The 17,376-nt window shown below is 44.1% G+C and overlaps 1 protein-coding gene across 1 annotated transcript in view; it reads left to right on the plus strand.

The window, feature by feature from the left end:
• Nucleotides 1-1,730: 1,730 nt before the first annotated feature.
• Nucleotides 1,731-17,376, plus strand: part of LOC109893494 (serine/threonine-protein kinase N1) — a 42,728-nt gene continuing 27,082 nt past the window's right edge. Inside the window, exon 1 of the mRNA XM_031834516.1 lies at nucleotides 1,731-2,504. Coding sequence (XP_031690376.1) covers nucleotides 2,481-2,504 — 24 coding nt within the window. The 5' untranslated portion in view covers nucleotides 1,731-2,480. The remainder of the gene's footprint in view (nucleotides 2,505-17,376) is intronic.

The following is a 17,376-nucleotide window of genomic DNA, read 5'->3' on the forward strand; positions in this document are numbered from 1 at the left end:
TTGCCGCAGGGTTATTTAATCAAATGAAGATCCTACATCTGTATAGACATGACTGTCCATCATCAAACATTTATAGTTCAAATAATCACCAGAGGCATACTATTAAGTACATTATAGACCTAATCAGAGTTTGATTAGATCCTAAAAGGATTTGATTATTAAACTTTTGCTATTAAGGTGGTTTATATTTGAGTAGTGTTTGTAGACTGTGATAGGCCTACTGTATAGTAATTTACTATTTAAGATATTTTTTAGGCTTGTGTCTGATACATGTATCATTGTTAAGTACGTTAATATAACCATTTAGAAATAAAATGACTTTCAACTAGCTCTTTCTATTTTTTGCTATTTTGTAACTAGGTTGACAATGGCAACAAACGCATTGAAATGCTGACAGCATAACCTACTGTGAAAGACCGATGCCATGTTGTGCTTCTTGTCTAGACAAAGGGGTTTCCTCCACTGAAGTAGGCTATATGTGATCGGTTGCCTCTCACAATGTACCATGTTCAGGTTTCCTCATACTAGAAGTAACATAGTAAATGGGACGCTTAAATTAGGGAAAGGGGGATACCTAGTCAGTTGTACAACTGAATGCCTTCAACTGAAATGTGTCTTCTGTATTTAACCCAATCTCTGAATCAGAGAGGTGCGGGGGGCTGCCTTAATCGACATCCACGTCTTCAGCGCCCGGGGAACAGTGGGTTAAATGCCTTACTCGGACAGAACAACAGATTTTTGCCATTGTCGGCTACTGGGATTCGATCCAGCAACCTTTTGGTTACTGGCCCAACGCTCTAACCACTAGGCTAAAAGTATGATATGTTACACTTGGTATGGTTATATAAGACCGAAGGTTACTAAAGGCAACAATAAAAGGAAGGTGGATCGGTGGGTGTATAATGCAAATGTCTAGCAATCCAAAGGTTGTGTATTCAAATCTCATCACAGACAACTGTAGCATTTTAGCAACTTTGCAACTACTTACTACTTTGCAACTACTTTGTCCTTTAACCTAACTCCTAACCTTAACCCCTAGCCTAGCTAATGTTAGCATTTGCCACCTAGCTAACTTTAGTGACAACAAATTGGAATTTGTAACATATCATACATATTTAAAATTTGTAACATATTTGCAATTCGTAGCATAACATACGAATGGTAATTCGTAGCATATCATACGAAATGGATGATGGACACCCACACATAATGTAACATATCATAGTAATTTGAGTCATGGATTTTCGTTTACTATGTTACGTCTACCCCTGATTCCAGGTTGCAACCTTTCAGAGACGAAATGTCATGTAGTTTGAGCTACAGTTTGGCCAGCTAACCACTAGCCTTCGCTAGTCTCATTCAGTGATGGCCAGAGTCGGACAAAGAGTCGTTTAGCCTAAGCCTACCCTGTACAATATTAAATCCATACCATTAAGTCTTTCTCAATCCATTTAGTTCCACTACAACAAATGAACAATGAAGGGTAAGATAAGCAGACTCGGCCCTTATGAATAAGGCGATATCACCAATAAGTCCTTTTTAGATTTGCCAAGTGGTGAAGGAGGGCTCGCTCTATGAAATTACTAAAGGCGCAAAATTGTGATTTATCGCCAACAAGTTTATTGCAATTGTAGTGATCACATGACCAATACGACACGCGCCCCTCACTTGCGCTCAGCTACCCTCACTGGTTAGTTGCCCCCACGAGCAACGAGCATCAGACCGTTTTTAGACTGTTGATTGACGACCAGGCACGCACAAAAGAGCTTTCAGCAAGGGAGGAGTGGCGTAGGATAGCATTAATTTTTCTCACAGTAACAACATGTCAGGTATTTTTTGTGGTTTATAGATATTTCGCCTGGATTTAAACTGGAAAGGATAAGGTGAGCGGTAGGCTACGTAAGCGGGAGGCTATGTTATGTAGACATAACGGTTCTTGTTCATAAATCGATTATAGGCTTGACGATGCAATGCATGGAAATAATAGCCTAATAATAATGTAGATTTTCGAGAGTGAGTGAACAATTGAATGATGTCCATTTAGTATTATTTCTGTAGCTGTTATGTTCTCCAATTACATGGGGTAGAATGTCAGATGAACCAGTCAACGTCAGCCTTCAAACTACACAACATAGTTGAAAGGTGGACACGGTGATACGTAACTTCTTGCTCTTTTGGCACATGGAGTAAAGAAGAGAATGAGAGGCCTACAATGTTTATTTTTTCGATGCTCTCGCTCACCTGGGCAGAGACAGGCGCCCGTTAACTCTCCGTACAGTTCACTGTCGTTTTAAAGTGCTGAGGGTATTCGCCAATGTTGGCCTGCTCTTTGACTGCAAATAACTCCAAACGGACAGGAACTGATTTGATGGTGTCGTAGATCACTAAAATGATTTGATAATCAAGATTTCATCAGCTACATTGAAGAAGAATTTGTCATCCCACCGCTGTGGTAGCCTGTGTGATACACAAGACATCAGATGGCTAACAACGACTCGATGCAAGTAAGTTTTCCAAGTTAGCATTGGACAGGGGTTTTCCTTCATTTAACATATTATGTTAGCCTGTGTTTGTCCTATTCGAAGAGATGCGTGCATGTCACATTTGTAGACTATTTCTTCTAATTGGGTTCGTGGTGACGTCTTTGCACGACAGGGACTGATGGTGGACAGGTACTCTATTAGTACTTCGGGCCAAAGTTAGACAGGTAGTAGCCCACTATAACCGACTGAGCCTGTCGTCCACACCCACACCATCACCTTGAAACGTTAGGTCTGTGTTTTCTGTCCCCCATGTTTGCAATGGTCTAACAGGGCATAATAATGGCAGGTGCTTATTGTGTGTGTTACCAAAGCAGTCTACACCCGCACAAATATGTCCGACAAAAGTAATGACGTATTGATGATGTGTAGACCAACAAATACTGTACACACATATATTTACTTGTTATACCTCACCAGCCATATGGAAGAGACCTGTATGGAGCATTAGAGGGCCATTTCTTGTGGTACATAGTTGTTGCACTCAGGTAAGTTACAGTGAAGGGTGTCAGAGTCAAGGACCTAATTAAACAGGTCATGTTACCTTATGCTGCTTACACAGGTGTCATCTCAGTTCAGGACACTGCATAGGAGGGAATTGTTACAAATTAGAGGCCATGTTGAACTTAAGCCAAAACCCAACACATTAATATCTGTCTGCAGCAGCCTTGCAGGTAACCCAGTGAGTTTGGGTCAGACCAAAGTCAGTGGTCCAGTACAAAGTTCAAATAATAAGAAATAAAACTACACATTATATTTTAAGTTAGTGTATTACATGTAATCGACTTTCAGTGTACAGATGTGGTCAAATATACATGTTTACACAGGCAGCCCAATTCTGATATTTTTCCACAAGTTGTTCTTTTGACCAATCACATCAGATCTTTTCATATCAACTCATTTTCAGACCTGATCTGATTGGTCAAACTACTAATTAATGACCAAAAGATCAAAATTGGGCTGCCTGTGTAGATGCAGCCTTTTTTCTTCAAAAATAAGTTGAAATAGAAAAAACTTCAGAGATACCTTCCTGCAATTTCAGAAATGTTGCCATGAGACGCAGAGAAAATGTTGCCGTTTTAAAGCAAGTTTGCATGCATTTTTTACATTTTGCCATGGAGTGGAGAGAACATTTGGCAATTTTCTAACACATTTCCTGCAATTCTACTAATTTGCCTTGGGGCGGAGGGAAAAATGTGCAGTTTTACAGCTCATTTCTTGATATACAATTGTTTTTTGCAATAGGGTGGAAGGACATTTTTGCGGTTTTAAAGCTAATATCCTGCAATTCTGCAAATTTTTCATGACTTATACCATGTTGATATGATATCTGAGTGAGAGTGACTAATAAAATCAATGGGGTCCCCCAGGAGGTCAGGGCCCCTGGGCACGTGCCCTTTGTGCCTGGTCTATAATTTGACCATGATTACTACAAGTTTAGATAGCTGGCTAGACATGGGCTAATTGAGTGACCGTCAGTGATTGACATAACAAGAGAAACTACTGATGCACAACAATATTTCTAAATTTGACCTTTATTTAACCAGGCAAGTCAGTTAAGAACAAATTCTTATTTTCAATAACAGCCTAGGAACAGTGGGTTAACTGCCTGTTCAGGGGCAGAACGACAGATTTGTACCTTTTTGGCTCGGGGGTTTGAACTTGCAACCTTCCAACGCTCTAACCACTAGGCTACCCTGCCGCCCCTGAACATGTGAATTCTACTATTCTAACTCTTAACAATAAGTTGAGACCCTGACTGAGTTCTTTAAAAAAAAATGGTTTTGGTCGGGGCCCCCTATTGGCTGGAGGCCCTAAGCGACCACTTATGTTGCTTATGCCCAGGGTGGGCCAGTGTAACATCATGTAAAGTATGACCTACTGAACACTGGGTCAGCAAGTAGCCTAAGCCTATATCACTAGGTGTCAGTGTCAGGTAAGCATCCGGTATCAAGGACACATGTAGGCTACAGTAAGTTCCTTCCAATGGTGCCACTGTCAGATTTCTCCCCCGAGGAATTTTAGTTTGTCAATCATTTGTTTTAAATGTACTCAATAAAATGGCATGTACATAATAATGATTATGACTATAAAATTGGGGGTGGCCTCTTGACTGACGTAAGTTAGTGTTTCCATGAAAGAGAAGGTTTCCTGATTCCTGGAAAGCTAGCACTGTGACTGTGGGCAACACACATCAGAGGAGGGTAACAGGGCCTAAATGGTCGTTGTTCATGTTTTGTATTCTCTTGTTCTACCTCTAGGCCTAGGTTCTTCACTCTTCTTTTTCAGTTATGTTTTGCAATGAGAGAGAAAATATTGCTTTGGATGGAAAAGATACATGCATTGACTTTGTGGAAATAATAATAGGCCTTGCAGGACATTCATATCTTTCAGGGATCTTTACTACCCTTTCAGCTTATTTGAAAACACCCAGTGCACACAAGCATTTCAATGGGGTTTAATGTATCCAGAAAACAATCCCCAATTTCTGTTTTTACACTGGTCAAAAATATTAATGCAACATTCAACAATTTAAAAGATTTTACTGAGTTACAGTTCATACAAGGAAATCAGTCCATTGAAAAAAAATGCATTAGGCCCTAATCTATGGATTTCACATGACTGGCAATACAGATCTGCATCTGTTGGTCACAGATACCTTCAAAAAAGTAGGAGCGTGGATCAGAAAACCAGTCAGTATCTGGTGTGACCACCATTTGCCCCATGCAGCGCGACACATTTCATTGGCATTGAGTTGATCAGGCTGTTGATTGTGGCCTGTGGAATGTTGTCCCATGCCTCTTCAAAGACTGTGGAATGTTGTCCCACTCCTCTTCAATGACTGTGGGAAGTGGCTGGATATTGGCGGGAACTGGAAAACGCTGTTGCAAACATGCTCAATGGGTGACATGTCTGGTGAGTTTGCAGGCCATAGAAGAACTGTGACATTTTAAGCTTCCAGGAATTGTGTACAGATCCTTGCGACATTGGGGCGGCAGGGTAGCCTAGTGGTTAGAGCGTTGGACTAGTAACCGGAAGGTTGCAAGTTTAAATCCCCGAGCTGACAAGGTACAAATCTGTCGTTCTGCCTCTGAACAGGCAGTTAACCCACTGTTCCTAGGCCGTCATTGAAAATAAGAATTTGTTCTTAACTGACTTGCCTAGTTAAATAAAGGTAAAAAAATAAATAAAAATTGATTGCGGCAGATGAATGGCACAACAATGATCCTCTGGATCTTGTCACGGTGTGTCTGTGCATTCAAATTTCCATCGATAAAATGCAATTGTGTTCATTGTCTGTAGCTTATGCCTGCCCATACCATAACCCCACTGCCACCATGGGGAACTCAGTTCACAACGTTGAAATCAGCAAACCGCTCGCCCACAAAACATCATGTCTGCCATCTGCCCGGTACAGTTGAAACCGGGATTCATCTGTGAAGAGCACACTTTTCCAGCGTGCCAGTGGCCATAAAAAGATGACAATTTGCCCGTGTTACGACGCTGAACTGCAATCAGGTCAAGACCCTGGTGATGACGACAAGTACGCAGATGAGCTTCCCTGAGATGTTTTCTAACAGTTTGTGCAGAAATTCTTCGGTTGTGCAAACCCACAGTTTCATCAGCTGTCCTGGTGGCTGGTCTCAGACGATCCCGCAGGTGAAGAAGCCGGATGTGGAGGTCCTGGGCTTGCGCGGTTACACGTGGTCTACGGTTGTGAGGCAGGTTGAATGTACTGCCAAATTATCTAAAACAACATTGGAGGCGGCATATGGTAGAGAAATTAACATAAAATTCTCTGGCAACAGCTCTGGTGGACATTCCTGCAGTCGACATGCCAATTGCATGCTCCCTCAAAACTGGAGACATCTGTGGTATTGTGTTGTGTGACAAAACTGCACATTTGTAATGATCATGCTGTTTAATTAGCTTCTTGATAGGTCGAACCTGTCAGATGGATGGATTATCTTGGCAAAGGAGAAATGCTCACTAACCGGGACGTTAACAAATTAGTGCACAAAATTTGAGAGAAATAATCTTTTTGTGAGTATGAAACATTTCTGGGATCTTTTATTTCAGCTCATGAAACATGGGACCAACACTTCACATGTTGCATTTATATTTTTGTTCAGTGTAGATTTTAGCATGGATAAGAATGTTATCTCCAGGAGCAGTAGATTGGCTACACATAGATACTGAGAGATTGCTGATTGAGATCAAGCAGGCACGTTGGCAATGATCGACGTCCCTGTCGGAGCAGACCTATACTCTGCATAGTGATTGGGCTTGATTGTTCTATTTCCCCTCAATACCTCAACAAGGCTTTACTGGAGGGCAGAATGTTTTTTTTGGAAGGGATGGGGGTCACAAATGAGCAGAGCTACAGCACATTATTCAGTCCTTATAAGACCTCTCCCTTTCTTTCAGTCCATAAGACTGATCTCACTCTTTCTCTTTCCCTCAGGTTCCCCCTCACACATTATCCATATTATCCAGTGCATATAGTAGGGCTTAGTCCATCAGGGTGTATTGGTCTCTCTCTCTCTCTCTCTCTCTCCCCCACTTAGTTGTCCTCTGTCTCTCTCTCTCTCTCTCTCTCTCTCTCTCTCTCTCTCTCTCTCTCTCTCTCTCTCCCCCCACTTAGTCGTCTCCTCTCTCTCTCTCTCTCTCTCTCTCTCTCTCTCTTTCTCTCTCTCCCCCACTTAGTCGTCCTCCGTTTCTTTTCTCTCTCTCTCTCTCTCTCTCTCTCTCTCTCTCTCTCTCTCTCTCTCTCTCTCTCTCTCTCTCTCTCTCTCTCCCCCCCACTTAGTCGTCCTCCTCTCTCTCTCTCTCTCTCTCTCTCTCTCTCTCTTTCTCTCTCTCCCCCACTTAGTCGTCCTCCGTTTCTTTCTCTCTCTCTCTCTCTCTCTCTCTCTCTCTCTCTCTCTCTCTCTCTCTCTCTCTCTCTCTCTCTCTCTCTCCCCCACTTAGTCGTCCTCCGTCTCTTTCTCTCTCTCTCTCTCTCTCTCTCTCTCTCTCTCTCTCTCTCTCTCTCTCTCTCTCTCTCTCTCTCTCTCTCTCTCTCTCTCTCTCTCCCCCACTTAGTCGTCCTCTGTCTCTCTCTCTCTCTCTCTCTCTCTCTCTCTCTCTCTCTCTCCCCCACTTAGTCGTCCTCCGTCTCTTTCTCTCTCTCTCTCTCTCTCTCTCTCTCTCTCTCTCCCCCACTTAGTCGTCCTCCGTCTCTTTCTCTCTCTCTCTCTCTCTCTCTCTCTCTCTCTCTCTCTCTCTCTCCCCCACTTAGTCGTCCTCCGTCTCTTTCTCTCTCTCTCTCTCTCTCTCTCTCTCTCTCTCTCTCTCCCTCTCTCTCTCTCTCTCCCCCACTTAGTCGTCCTCCGTCTCTTTCTCTCTCTCTCTCTCTCTCTCTCTCTCTCTCTCTCTCTCTCTCTCTCTCTCTCTCTCTCTCTCTCCCCCACTTAGTCGTCCTCCGTCTCTTTCTCTCTCTCATGTATTGATTTGATGTTTGTTTATTTGCTTACTCCCTGCTCCCCAGACAGCTTCACTGAGTGTAAAGCAGGAATCCCCCTGGGTATTTGGGTCTTGTGCATTGATAACACACCACCCTTATAAACTTACATTGCAGCCATCCTCTCATGCATTTTTTATATCTTTTGGTTTTCTGCTGTCCTTATCAATGCTCAAGAAGATCTCTGAACTCTGTGAGTGGTTGCAGCCAGCTGGTCATTATGTATGTTCAATGATTCTCTGCCTTTTTTTTGCTTTTTGCCAAATGGCTTTTTATTGATCGCGGAGGAGAGTGGAAACATTTCCTCTGTCAGTACATTTCTTTAATGGCATCAAAGACGTCCTCCACACTCAGGCCGACTAAGCCCCAGACACCTGTTGCGCTGTATATTAAAAAGAGAAAAAAACACTATGGTTCTTCTTTAGACGGGCTCCTCATCACGCAAACAAAAACTGTTTTGTCTCCAGCTGTCGTTGCTGATAGCTCCATTGATAATAGGATTAGGAGACCCTGGACATTTCTGTCCTGACCCACTCCCATGGTGGCATTACACCCAAAACCCACCCTCACCCCCAGTCCCAGCCCTTCACTCCAGGATTAAACTGGCTCTGTGGAAATATATCCTATCCTCCCTTAGACCTGGCTGCACTCTGCCCAGCTGTAGAGGTGGAGTGCACAATTTTTTTCTGAATCAAAATCGGGCTTAGGTGGTGGGCGTAGTCAATGGCGCGATCTCCGACTGAACATTTTAGAGGCTCTCTTGACTGCAGAGACATCATTTTGCCATGGGGTGGAGAGCCATTTTGACCAGTTTAAAGCTAGTTTCCTGCATTTCTTCACATTTTGTCATGGCTTATGCTGTGTTCTTGTGCTATCTGAGTGACTCAAACATTATAACAAAATCAATGGGGCCCGATGCCATGACATTTTAGGAAATTCCAACTGTCTTGTTTTTCATTTTGATTATTGTTTGTTCTCAAAGATGACCTTATTTAAGATATATAGGTCCATTATCTTTTTTACAGACATTATATCTGGATTTAGTCGTTGAATTTTACACTGAAAATGTTTTACCATCCAGAAAAGTATTATTTTGTATAAATACTGAACAAAAATATAAACGCAACATTCAACGATTTTACTGAGTTACAGTTCATATAAGGAAATCAGACCTTTGAAATAAATTCATCAGCCCCTAATCTATGTATTTCACATGACTGGGCAGACATGCATGGGCCTGGGAGGGCATAGGCCCACCCACTGGGGAGCCAGGCCCAGCCAAGCAGAATGAGTTTTTCCCCACAAAAGGGCTTTATTACAGACAGAAATACTCTTCAGTTTCATCAGCTATTCAGGTGGCTGGTCTCAGACAAACCCGCAGGTGAAGAAGCCGAATGTGCAGGTCCTGGGCTGGCGTGGCTACACTTTGTCAGCGGTTGTGAGGACGGTTGGACGTACTGCCAAATTCTTTAAAATGACGTTGGAGGCGGCTTATGGTAGAGAATTAAACATTAAATTCTCTGGCGGACATTCCTGCAGTCAGCATGCCCATTGCATGCTCCCTCAAAACTTCAGACATCTGTGGCATTGTGTGACAAAACTTCACATTTTAGAGTGGCCTTTTATTGTCCCTAGCCCAAGGTGCACCTGTGTAAAAATCATGCTATTAAATCAGTTTCTTGATATGTCACATCTGTCAGGTGGATAGATTTTCTTGGCAAATGAGAAATGCTCATTAACGGGGATGTTAACAAATTTGTGCACAGAATTTGAGAGAAATAAGCTTTGTGTGAGTATGGAACATTTCTGGGATCTTTTATTTCAGCTCATGAAACATGGGACCAACACTTTACATGTTGCGTTTATATTTTTGTTCAATATATAAATATATATACTTTGACTGTTTGGACTTAGGCGGCCCGTAAAAAACCCTGGAGTGGTTATGTTAAGCTAGTATACATGATCCCAACCCATGTCCCCATGGGCATTTCACAAAGCCAAACCTACCTTGCCCATCCAGTCAGTCTTAACAAGAGCTGTTCCTTTGTCAGTCCAGCTATAGTTCTGCTCTGTTCTGCCATGCTGGCTAAATGCCCACTGGCTTGCCTCACAGGATTAGTTATGATTACTGCCAACCCACCCTGATCATGGATGGATCATGAAAGACGGTCCTCCACGGTGGCATGGGGCAGCCAGACCTGTTGTTTGTGACTATACTGCTCAGTGCAGTTGTGATGGATGTTGTGTAAATTATTGTGAGTGACGTTTTGAGGCCTGGGGTCTCATGGGCTTGTGGTGGTGTTATAGGATTGAGGAATTTTTATATTTTTTACTTCACCTTTATTTAACCAGGAAGGCTAGTTGAGAACAAGTTCTCATTTACAACTGCTACCTGGCCAAGATAAAGCAAAGCAGTTCGACACATACAACAACACAGAGTTACACATGGAATCAACAAACATACAGTCATGTGGAATGTGTTACAACAAAGAAATGCCTGAAACAATGTTATGTGGGGGCACCATATTTTACTCCAATTGGCCAAGCATAAGCACCATTTTAGAGTGAGTAGGAAATGAGGTTGCTGATTGGAGTCGTGAAGGAGCCAATGTTTTATCTCTGTATAAATGGGTAGTAATCAGTGTCTTTGTAATCACAGCCAGAGACAGCATTCTGACTGACTGACTGACTGGCCCAGCTGTGGTGCTGAAATCGCAAACGGATAGCTTTCATAATTCAGTAATACTTTATTTTAGTAAATACAAGGTGAAAAATATTGCTTTTTGACTTACCTTGGAAGTTTTCCATGGGTCAAGGGGCACTACCAACCTACAAAAATGCTTCCATTATTTGGGTACAGCTGCCACAGGCTGTTACAGATCAACCCCAAATAATGTCGCTAAAGGACTTTGTTTGAATTTAGTTGATTTTGACATTCAATGCTTAAAGATGGAATCTGCAATAGGGGGAAACAGCACCCCTGGCTGCCCCACCACCGTTGTTATTGATTTTGTTTGCGAACTGAGGAGAGTTGCCCAGCATGGTAAAACATGCAGTACATACTGTATTGTGCTCTTCTGGAAAAACAGTTTGCAGGAACGTCTTTGTTGTTGTAATATCGCAGACGGAGGTGGATGCTTCACTATTAAGGAGTCCAGCTTTAAGTGGAAGCTATGCTGAGCAGCATTGTTTTGGTGTGCTCTTTAGCTGGGAGGGAGGCACCATTTTGAGGTGTGAAGGTGAGACATTCCCCAGGGCTGTGACCACTGGGACCTGTGAGCAAGTCAGTCTGTTCTAGGAAGATAAGAGCAAGGCCAGGCATTCCCCAGTGCTGTGACCACTGGGACCTGTGAGCAAGTCAGTCTGTTCTAGGAAGATAAGAGCAAGGCCAGGCATTCCCCAGTGCTGTGACCACTGGGATCTGTGAGCAAGTCAGTCTGTTCTAGGAAGATAAGAGCAAGGCCAGGCATTCCCCAGTGCTGTGACCACTGGGACCTGTGAGCAAGTCAGTCTGTTCTAGGAAGATAAGAGCAAGGCCAGGCATTCCCCAGTGCTGTGACCACTGGGACCTGTGAGCAAGTCAGTCTGTTCTAGGAAGATAAGAGCAAGGCCAGGCATTCCCCAGTGCTGTGACCACTGGGACCTGTGAGCAAGTCAGTCTGTTCTAGGAAGATAAGAGCAAGGCCAGGCATTCCCCAGTGCTGTGACCACTGGGACCTGTGAGCAAGTCAGTCTGTTCTAGGAAGATAAGAGCAAGGCCAGGCATTCCCCAGTGCTGTGACCACTGGGACCTGTGAGCAAGTCAGTCTGTTCTAGGAAGATAAGAGCAAGGCCAGGCATTGCCCATGCAGTGACCTGATTGTGGTTACCTAGGGTAATTGTGATGAGGTAGCCTCCCAGTGAGGTCATGTGATAGCGTCTGCTCTGTGGGAACGGTGTAGGGTGTAAGAGGAGCACAGACGCGGTGCTTGATGGGTGCAGCGACGGCTCTGCCATCCCAACAGTGGGCTGTCTGTTCTGTCTGCCCAGGGGCCATTAATGTGAGCCGAGGAAAAACGTCTATTATCAGTCTCAATCTAAAAGTAGAGAGAGAGACGTGACCTGGCTGTAAAAACAACAGAAGAGCACAAGACCAACTGTACCTTTCATAATTCTCTTAAAACACAGACTTTCAGACTGGGTCAGGTAGAAATGGTGAGGATCAAACAGCAGTCCTTTTCACATTGCCTTGAAACATGGTGCTTAGAATAAGTCACCGCCTGGAGAGACAGAGAGAGAGAGAGAAAGTGGAGAGAGGGGAAATACATGACGGATGGAGGGTACCGTAAATGACTGTTTGGTTGTGAGTTAGAGTCCTAATTGAGCTGATGTTGCAACGTCATCTTGATAATTGCAACCACCCTCCAGCTCTCCTTCCTGCTGCTCCTGTGGGGTCTCAACCACACTATAGCTCTGTATAGGTCGGTTTACTCCTTCACTTATTTTAGCTCCTTAATTGTACCCCACCCTGTATTAATCACGCTAGGGGAACTTAGGGTATTTTGAAGTGGTGTTCCCACTGTTGACTAGGCATCCGTCTTAGTGTACTGTGAGTAAGGAATGATGCACGTTGCTCTACTTTACTGTTTTATCGTTTGAACACACAACAGTACTGTGCTCATTAGTCAGTTGGGAACATTAGTCAGCAACATATACAACACATATTGATGCTGTCTTTGCCTTCCTGTTTGCGGACGCCTGCCGTTATCGTCAACAGAACTAAAGATGGATAATCATCAGCTTTATAGGACGTGCTCTTATCCCCTCTGCCATAATCATTTTTAATCTGCTCTCGGTGTCCATTAAAATCTGTTTCCAATTCATTCTTTTTTCAGAGCTTTCGGTGCAGTGTGCAGCATCTTTCCCTAACCCTCTAGGTGAGGGTGCTGTAGCATTAAGCACCTATAAAGCATGTCAGTGAAGCCCTTATCAGTGGAAGTCAGGAGCCAGGCAGAGAGACAGGGAGATGAGGACAGAGGGCTGGATATAGAGAGAACCGATCCTGTGCTTCTCAGACCTTAGACCAACAAAGTGTTCAAAGAAGATTTGCCACAACACAAAAATCTAAGTAGATCTTAGCGCTGCATTGCTTCTCTCTCTCTCTCTCTCTCTCTCTCTCTCTCTCTCTCTCTCTCTCTCTCTCTCTCTCGAACAAACACACAAACATAGATTTTGAGTTATTTCCGTGGTATTCGGGCGCAGTCACAGGCAGACGCCCTGAGTGGGGCATTAGTCACGGCTGAGCTGTGGCAGATTTGAATCGGTCTGCTGGAAAATCACTCCCTTCCCTGTTTTTTTTCATGCACCACTGTCCTGAGGCTGTGTTTGTGGAGTGGAGTTCACAGTCTAACACAGCATGGTTCTCAGTCAGTCATTCAGACCTCCTTTCTCTCTCTCTCTCTCTCTCTCTCTCTCTCTCTCTCTCTCTCTCTCTCTCTCTCACACTCGCTTGCTCTCTCTTTCTCTCTCTTTCTCTCTCTCCCTCTCTCCGTCTCTCTCTCCCTACCCCCCACTGGGCCTTAGTGAGTGGGAGGATGTAGCTATCGACCCTGGACAGGCTTGCTGCGGAAATCCCCACGCCAGACCATCTGAGTCAGAGCCAGGAGTCACACAGCTTGGAGCCCCAATTTCCCTGGAGTCAAAGCACAGAGACATACACAACCCCATGGGCCAGGAGTTTGTCTCTCGCTCTCTGTCTCTGTGTCTCTCGCTCTCTGTCTTTGTCTCTGTGTCTCTCTGTCTCTGTGTCTCTTGCTTCCTGTCTCTGTCTCTGTGTCTCTGTCTCTGTGTCTCTCACTCTCTGTCTATGTCTCTGTGTCTCTTGCTTCCTGTCTCTGTGTCTCTCGCTCTCTGTCTCTGTGTCTCTCGCTCTCTGTCTATGTCTCTGTGTCTCTCACTCTCTGTCTCTGTCTCTCTTGCTTCCTGTCTCTGTCTCTATGTCTCTCGCTCTCTGTCTCTGTGTCTCTCACTCTCTGTTTATGTCTCTGTGTCTCTTGCTTCCTGTCTCTGTCTCTGTGTCGCTTGCTCTCTGTCTCTGTGTCTCTCGCTCTCTGTCTCTGTGTCTCTCACTCTCTGTCTATGTCTCTGTGTCTCTCACTCTCTGTCTCTGTCTCTCTTGCTTCCTGTCTCTGTCTCTATGTCTCTCACTCTCTGTCTCTGTGTCTCTCACTCTCTGTTTATGTCTCTGTGTCTCTTGCTTCCTGTCTCTGTCTCTGTGTCGCTTGCTCTCTGTCTCTGTGTCTCTCACTCTCTGTCTATGTCTCTGTGTCTCTCACTCTCTGTCTCTGTCTCTCTTGCTTCCTGTCTCTGTCTCTATGTCTCTCACTCTCTGTCTCTGTGTCTCTCACTCTCTGTTTATGTCTCTGTGCCTCTTGCTTCCTGTCTCTGTCTCTGTGTCTCTTGCTCTCTGTCTCTGTGTCTCTCACTCTCTGTCTCTGTGTCTCTCACTCTCTGTTTATGTCTCTGTGCCTCTTGCTTCCTGTCTCTGTCTCTGTGTCTCTTGCTCTCTGTCTCTGTGTCTCTCACTCTCTGTCTCTGTGTCTCTTGCTTCCTGTCTCTGTCTCTGTGTCTCTTGCTCTCTGTCTCTGTGTCTCTCACTCTCTGTCTCTGTGTCTCTTGCTTCCTGTCTCTGTCTCTGTGTCTCTCACTCTCTGTCTCTGTGTCTCTCACTCTCTGTCTCTGTCTCTGTGTCTTTCACCATGTTCTAAGCTGCTGACTAGATACGATCAAAGGAATGGCATCAGTTAACATGGCTGTGAATCTATTGTCCCATAAAGCACCTCAGTAATTCTCCCTCTGCTCTGTGTCACGACCATATTCAGGATGACTGTTGTAGGTCAGTCACCAACTGTGTTTGCAATGTGCTGCTTTGTGCAGGTGGGTTCAGTAGAGCATTGATAACAAAGTAGTCTACTTTAATAAATGATTCCCTGGTAACGTCAGAATTCTCCATCCACTGCTCTACATGAGGGGGACACAGAGAGACACATTTGTACTTCCCTTTGGATGTTGTTTGGAAATGCAGTCTTCAACCCTCTGAGGCCTGAACAGAGAGACTGATTGTGGTGGTGCTCACAATGGACAGAGTCAGTTAACCATACAAACACATTTGCATTTATTGAAGTCTCTTGAGAAGATGGACCCCTCCACAATGCTGCTTTTCATGGGGATAGACTCTTCCCCACTTGTGGACCGGGCACTCCTGGCATACACACACACACACAGTCTTGTACAACTAACCTTGTGGGGACACAAAATTCAATCCCATTCAAAATCCTATTTTCCCTAACCTTAACTCTAACCTTAACCCCAAAACCTAACCTTAACCATAACTTTAAACCTAACCCTAGCTCTTAACCCTAAACCTAATTGTAACCCTAACACTAATTGTAACCTCAACACTAAACCCCATAGAAATAGCATTTGACCTAGTGGGGACTAACAAAATGTACCCAGTTGGATAGCTTTTTGTTTCTTTACTATAGTTGTGGGGACTTCTGGTCCCCATAAGTATAGTTAAACATGCCCACACGTTCACACACATAATCTCCTGCCATACTTACAGGTTAAAGTTGACTATTTATTGACTCAGAGTTTGGACATTATCTATTATACAGTATTTTATATACAAACAGCACAGAAAAAGTCCAAAACATACAAAGTTCAAAGTTCAATTTGCTGATTTGGAGGCTTAATTATACAATCTCACCTAAACCTTCCAATCAAATCAACTCAAATGTTATTAGTCACATGTGCCGAATACAACAGGTTACAGTGAAATGCTTACTGACGAGTCCCTAACCAACAATGCAGTAAACAAATACAAATACGGATAAGAATAAGAAATAAAATAACAAGTAATTAAAGAGCAGCAGTAAAATAACAATAGCGAGACTATATACAGGGGGTCCTGGTACGGTAATGTGTGGGGGCACCGGTTAGTTGAGGTAATATGTACATGTAGGTAGAGTTATTAAAGTGACTATGCATAGATGATAACAACAGAGAGTAGCAGAGGTGTAAAAGAGGGGGGCAATGCAAATAGTCTGGATAGACATTTGATTTGATGTACAGGAGTCTTATGGCCTGGGGGTAGAAGCTGTTTAGAAGCCTCTTGGACCTAGACTTGGCACTCCGGTACCACTTGCCATGCTGTAGCAAAGAAAACAGTCTATGACTAGGGTGGCTGGAGTCTCGGACAATTTCTTAGGGCAACTTTCCACTGGTATATGGTTTTGTAGGATTAGGAGGCCACTGGGCCACACCCTTTCATAAATACAGTGCACTAGCATAGCCTTTCTGTACACTACAGCAATGACACCCCTCTAACTGTTTTGTAAACTCTGTGCTCCAACTCCGCCACTGGGAGCGTTGATTCTCCACCCTCAGCCTCACTACTCTCTACGTTTCCACTGACAGGGACTTCCATGATGTTTTATTCACAACTCTTCAGTTGGCGTGTATATTCATTATCTTGAGTGGTAGCTCTCTCAATGTGATGTGTTTGTCTGCTGTTAACAGTGGCTAAGCAGCACATCAAGGGGAGGAGGGAGGAGGGGAGTGAGTGGTAATTGGAATTCACTGTTGCTCCCCACCAGGCCCTCTTAACCCAAATCCCATCCACTGCATGCCTGCTGCCTGCTGAATGGGGCTGTGTGGAGATGAGAGGATGTGAGGAGAATTCAGACAACCTCACATATCTCTCCCGTTTCCCTGGAACTTCTCTCTCTCTCTCTCTCTCTCTCTCTCTCTTTCTCCCTCTCCCTCATTCTGTCTCTGTCTGGGTCTCTAGATGACGCTCCCTCATTCTGTCTCTGTCTGGGTCTCTAGATGACGCTCCCTCATTCTGTCTCTGTCTGGGTCTCTAGATGACGCTCCCTCATTCTGTCTCTGTCTGGGTCTCTAGATGACACTCCCTCATTCTGTCTCTGTCTGGGTCTCTAGATGACGCTCCCTCATTCTGTCTCTGTCTGGGTCTCTAGATGACAGTGCAAAGGGAGAACACACTATCAGACATAATACCTCACTGATATAACTTTGGCAACAAAATCACTAGTAATTACATGACAGAGTGTAGTCACTAGCCATGAAATTGATGTATAATAGTGATATTGAGAGAGTTCTGTCCTGTTTTAAACACTCGTTCTCTCCTCACCTTTACTTTCTCGCTATCTCTTTCGCTTCGTTTTTTAGGAACTTGTGGTGATGCTCATGAGTGCCGATGTTCTCTGCTGACCCCAGAGGTCATTGTTTCTCATCCTCTGACACTTATAGCACAACACCATGTTCATTCTC

This window comes from Oncorhynchus kisutch, linkage group LG10 (genome assembly GCF_002021735.2).
Source record: "Oncorhynchus kisutch isolate 150728-3 linkage group LG10, Okis_V2, whole genome shotgun sequence".
In the NCBI taxonomy this organism is placed as follows: domain Eukaryota; kingdom Metazoa; phylum Chordata; class Actinopteri; order Salmoniformes; family Salmonidae; genus Oncorhynchus; species Oncorhynchus kisutch.